We start from the raw sequence: 6,058 nt of genomic DNA, 5'->3' as shown, positions 1-6,058 counted from the left end.
TTTTCCTTTAGATTTTCTTTTTTATTTTCCTTTTTTTTTTTTTTTAAATAAAATCAGTTTGTGAACAAAATGGGGTTTTCAAACCTCAATTCAGTCCATCCCTGTCCCCTCACCCTCTCCCAACAAAGGGCAAAAAACAAACTATAACCTCTCCTCAAAACAAGTGAAAAGTTAATAGTTATTCAAGGAAACCTTTTGGTTAGACATGCTAAGAATTACTGTTGTTGAAGCTTTTATTTACTTTTTTAATGTTATCATTGTGTATGTACACATTATTAATTTAAAATGATTTATCTAACTGATTCCTTTTGTTACCTGGCTAGCAGGGAAAAGGGGTCGAGGCCGGTCCTGACCTGTTACAATGAAGACTGACTTGCTATGTGGGATTACACCAGAAGCTTGCAGTGGAGTAATGGTAAGGAAATCAAGCAACCTTAAATATCTCGGCTGTATAGGAGCATATTCTGTTGCAGAAGACCTTCCTATGAAGATCATGGAATCAAATACAGGACATTGAACTAATACTTGGACTTTGATATGAATTTCTTTAACAATTTTCTCTGCAGTGCAAGTTATTAAACTAAAGCTACTCTATTTTCCAAATGTGTTCCAACAGAAATCCTTCATAACTTCTAGCATGGTATCTTAATAAAGAATAAAGTTCTTCTCTTTAAAAAATCTGCTCTAAGTAGATTTTTCCCCTGTTTTTTTAAATTAAGGATCCCAGCAGTGGTTTTCTGAAATATTCTCTTGAATTTGTGCATTTAAATTTTATTGCAGTGGTATAGATGAATGCCATTGTTGGTATCCTTAAATTTTATTTCTGCTCACCAAGGTTAATCATGATTGTCTATATCTTTTTTATAGTAATCACTTTTGAATTGTGTTCAGATATGCAGTTTCAGGTGTAATCATCAGAGCTGGTTAGTCAGGCATTCCAGATAGTGGTTCTTTTCAGAACCTTTTTTAAAGGGTTGGTTAACTACCTCAGTAGCAGAGGATTGAACTATACCCTGTCTGTACTGTACATAGAAAATCTTTGTAGATAAAAGCAAGGCTTGTTAAATGATATGAGGGTAAGATTTTAATATACCAAATGTAACATTCTTAGTTGCCTTTAGTTTCAGAGGCTTGTAAGACTTCCTCATGACCATCATAACAGGCCTTGCTTTTGTCGTATTTTGTGGCTGAAAAAGCAGCCTTGCTTCTTCAGATATTGTAGTTATTTGGATGTATAATAGTTTAGCAAGATGTTACTTTTGTAAGACATCAGATGTTCAAAAAAAGTGCATCCGAACTTGTACTAAATACTGCAGTGTCCCTTTATAAAAAAGTCAGACTAAAACTGACAATTGTACAGCGAAGCCTGACATTTGGATATTTTGAAGTTTTTTCATAAATCATAGAAATTAGTATATGGCTGTAGTTTAGCTTTTTAGGTAAAAGGTATGTTTCATTAGTGCATTTCTTATTGCTGATCACTGCAAAAATGTGAATCAGCTTTCCATTTCTTATGCAGGTCATGATAACTTGTAGAATAGAGTACAATCATTTGTGCTATGTTTTTAATTTTCTAAAGCACCTTGATGACAGTGAGTGTTCAGTGGTGAAGCATCCTCTATTGAATCACCCTCAAAAATTTTTTGCCAAGTCCTAAATTGATAGCTTAAAGTCAAAAGTGAAATTATAATTTAATTAGGACTTGGTATAAAGAAATCCCTTTTCCCCTTCCCCAAAGGGATACTGCAGTTATATCACATACCCAATAGGCACCACGATGAAGATCAGAGCTTATTATACTTAATTAAGGTTTTATACACACCAGTTCCCCCAGTAAATGCAAATTTAACAAAATTAGACATGTCATATGTTCAAAATGCTCATGGCAAACAATCATTTTGCATTCCTGCAAATAAAATTGTTTTATACTGTAAGCTGGAGGCGAGTGTAACTTATTTTTGTAATAAAGTTTTTATTTTTTTTATGTGTCATTAATATAAATGTGTGTTAGTGTAGAAATATTCTGGTTTAAAAACTTAGAATTGCACACATTTCAGTATGTTTATTTGTACTTACATAATTTTAGAATAGTGGTTGCCAATAGCCTGTATGTTTCACATTAATTGGTTTTTTTATGTTACCTTAATAAACCATTTTAGTATGTTGTATGTCAGTTACTGGGATAGCTGGGACATAGAGTGTAATTTAAAATTTGTCAATAAGTATTCATTGGAATATATGTAAATGTGCCTTGCCGGTTATTGAAACTTACCTACAAAATGAGTATGGGGTGACAAAAATTAGTTCCTGGTGCTTAATGAAACTTTCTGCCACTGATTTTATATATTACCCCGTGCTTTTTTAAAGTACATCTCTTTCAAATCTTAGTGTAAGTTTGAGGGCTACACAAAACATTTACATTTCATTCTAACATATGAGTACAATAGGTTGTGGAAAGTGGGTAAACTAAATGTAGCCTTCAGTAAAATTGAATCTCAGTGTAATCTTTGGTGCTGGCGTTTCCCAGTTCCAAGGAATTAAATGATCCCATCAAAGAGGTCATTGCCATGCCTATTGGCACTTTACTGTCATACCCTTTTTTAAGGGACACTGTCAAGGTGTTTAATTCTCAGAATTATTTGTTGGGATTTTAGGATGGGTTTGTTTGACTTAAGTAAGAACTGCATTGTCAGAGTTGAAAGATGAACATTTTTGTGAGTTCACAAATGTGTTCTTAAGAAAACATTAAAATATGGAGCTGTGGGTTTCCAAGACTATTTGGCATTCTTAGTTTGGGGATTTGGGAGGGAAACTGATGATAAAAAGAAATTGTAAGGAATTGATGGGTAATGTAAACAGTGGTGATGAAATCTATACACGCTCAAGTGAAATTACTTGACAGTGTTCATTTGAATAACTTTGAATTCAAGCCATTATAATTACTTTTAAAATTAAATATCATTTGCACTGTTCTGATAATGGGTGCAGTTTTTGAGCAATATAATCAGAGCTAAATATGCATGTAGTGATTAGTGATGTGAACAATTAAGTTCTGAGAAGAAATACTAACTGGTATTTTCAAACTTAAATTTCTGTAGTAAAATCAGCATCAAACTCTTATCAATAAGAGATCAAGGAAAACAGGCAATGCATATAAACATACTTTTGAATGTTGTGTGGCCTATAAAGCAATAATGCAATTTATATGGAATGTCATGGGATATGAGAAATGGAAATGCAAAAATAACTAATCCTTTAGTAAAAATGTCAACCTGTTAAAAGGGGAATGTTAACTAATGTAGGTTATTGCTATTTGTGATTTGTTTATGGGTTCTTGGCTTTGACAGCTTCAAAGAATGGACAGATAACAAGTCAAATTTTGTATATATTGTCAAGGAATGGGTCTTAAATCCAAGAGGCAAGTCCCTTCCTTGGGGTGAAAAATGTATCCTTAAAGCATTCTGATTGTTAAACAAGAAAACTTGAGTTACCTAAACAGACGCAAGATTTTGTTTCTGCAGACTACTTGGCAATCAAAAGTGATCATCAATTCAGTTAATCAGTTTTCAGAAATTTGCTTTGTGAGAAAATTGTGTTCTGTATATTTTCCCAAACATGCTTTTTGTGGAAGATTTTCAGCCATTGCAATTAAATCAGATATTAGATATGAAGTGGGGGTTGAGCACAAAAAAGAGCGGTTGCACACTCATGATGGCGGTTGTAGCATCATGAGAAATTTATCAATTGCAAATCTGATTTGACAAAATACAAACATTTCCTCATGATAAAATAGGAACTTAATAGGAATGGATTGATGGGGTGATCTCGGGTATTTACTCGGGTATTGTATATATTTGGGAAGACTTAAAACCAGGACGAATACATGCTAGATGGACAAAATTGTCACATGCAGGACAGCTTTTTTTGACTGCTAAGCCAAAGTCACTGTTGATCAGAAACAGCAAAAGATCACCTTGTTATTATAGAGTAAGACATGTTTCTATTTTAAGGGGAGAAATTAAATGTAGAAGACTTCATGCATTTAGGAGAAGGAGCTAACCCTAGAGTAAATGACTGTTCAGATTCCTAATACCCACCATGACCATTTTCTCCCCAGTGATGTATTCCATAAAACCAAATTTTTATCTGACCATAGGAATTGATTGGTGGGTATAAAATGAATGAATAAAAAACTTTAACAATACATAAAATGAACAGACTTGAGAGGATGATGTTTTAAAGTGTAGCATTTACTCAGTGATACCACTCAATAGGGCATGCCACTACTTTTCTTAAGATGCTAATTATAAACCAATATTCAAAGACATTTTTAACTGTGGGCAAAGTAATAGATGGACTTTTTGGTCTGTCACTTTTTTAAAAAGTACTTAAGACAAGTTCTATTAGCACCACAGTCTGCCTTCAGTAATATACATAAAATGTTTTTCAGGACCAGAAGCATTCAGTTGGAAAAACCATCTTTTTTATGAATGCAAAACAGTATTATAACTAATGCTCTGGTCCAGGATTAGGTTTTTAATATTTTAACAGTAGTCTGATAAACATTTAGAAGTCTGGCATTGAGAAACAAAAGCTTGTACCTGACTAGTACTTTTATTTAAAAGAAATATTAGTTCTCTTAGCTTATTTAAATTGTCTCTTACATTTATTTATCCATAGAATTTATATTTATTTCATTCCTTTCATCTCACTGAAAACAACTGTCTGCAGGCTCTTTGATTTGGATTAGATGTGTGAAGTACTGTCTTTTGCCAAAAACCTCAACTTACCTGTTCTTTTAAACGTAGTGGGTTTGTGCTTGTTTGGAGATCAGTTCAAAAACTATCTGTACTATCTGTACTGCCTCTGATGTTAAGATTTTATGTATAGCATAAGGAAGCTAGCTCTGACTATATTTTCCTAAGAATAAAGACCTATTTTTGTAGCATGTCTTAGGATCTCCAGGAGTCCAAGAATTATTGTGGGTGTCCTCCATTTCATCTTTTTTCACTTAACAGCTTGTGAATAGACACTTGGAATCTTTAGAGCTCTTCGCCTTTTGATTATACATGCAAAGTGACTAGCCAATGGTAAAAAAAAGATTCCCCAAGATCCCTAATTCAAGCACATGATGGGGAGATGTAAACATAGAGTGTTGGTCTTCACATTTGGTGAAAATATTCTGTGGTCACACACATGCCAGTGGACTCAATGAAGAAGTTAATGGTAATTTGGTTCTGGTTTTCTGGGAACATACCGTATCATGCAGTGTTCTTCCAATCTCTATCACCATCTTTCTCTGAAGGGTTGGAAATGATTGAGGTTGCAAGTGAATCAGGAGAGTGGAGTGAATAAATGATCTGTTTTAATAAAATGTTGCACATCTAGGAAGGTGAATTCAGCTTAAAATGGGTTCTATTAAGGTAGGATGGCAAATCATCAGAGAATGGGGAACTTGTAAATACATTGGAAGGATTTGGTTCATAGCCCTAGAATTTCTTGGAGGGTGGGGCAGGTAGTGGTAGTTTTGCCACTTCATCCGGACAAAAATTGCTTTAGTAGGTCACTTCATGTGGATTTTAGTTTGTATTTAGGATAACCAAGATTTGTGCTAATATTTAGTGAAAAGAAACTTTTGTCTTTTCAGGGCAGTCATGGAAGTTTTATACCTGAAAAGTTCTGGGTACTGCTAGAGCATTTTAAAAACAATTTATGTTGCTTTATTTGACTGCCTGTGCAGAGACCAAACTAGTACTTTTTTGTTGAAATCAAGACTGCTGAGTAAGACTTGGGTAAGGAAGAAATCTTAATAAACTGTTTTGGAAATTAGTGTCTTCCAAGTGTTTCCTAGAATGTGTTTTTAACACATTTTAGAATAATTTACAGGCTTCAGTGAATATCTGATTTTTCACGTTGTAAAGTGGTTTCAAATAAGTTCTAATCTGAGGGGAGTTTAAAGGCAGTTATCTGCAATGTTCATTAAGTGTCATTGATTGATTTAGGCTTTCAGTCTGTATTCTGAAAAGATTGTTGTGACAAAATACTGTTGGAGAGAATT

General features: G+C 33.7%; 1 protein-coding gene across 3 annotated transcripts in view; it reads left to right on the top strand.

Moving 5' to 3' along the window:
* Positions 1 to 4,950, top strand: part of SYNCRIP (synaptotagmin binding cytoplasmic RNA interacting protein) — a 31,721-nt gene extending 26,771 nt beyond the window's left edge. For 2 of the 3 annotated variants that reach the window (XM_086707358.1, XM_086707357.1), the window contains exon 12: positions 324 to 4,950. In XM_086707358.1, coding sequence (XP_086563484.1) covers positions 324 to 365 — 42 coding nt within the window. In that variant the 3' untranslated portion in view covers positions 366 to 4,950. The remainder of the gene's footprint in view (positions 1 to 323) is intronic. The other variant, XM_086707359.1, reaches the window with a different exon arrangement.
* Positions 4,951 to 6,058: the final 1,108 nt, after the last annotated feature.

This window comes from Puma concolor, chromosome B2 (genome assembly GCF_028749965.1).
Source record: "Puma concolor isolate L17-30 chromosome B2, mPumCon1.1.hap2, whole genome shotgun sequence".
Taxonomy (NCBI): Eukaryota; Metazoa; Chordata; class Mammalia; order Carnivora; family Felidae; genus Puma; species Puma concolor.
This window is presented reverse-complemented; position numbering and strand designations above follow the sequence as displayed.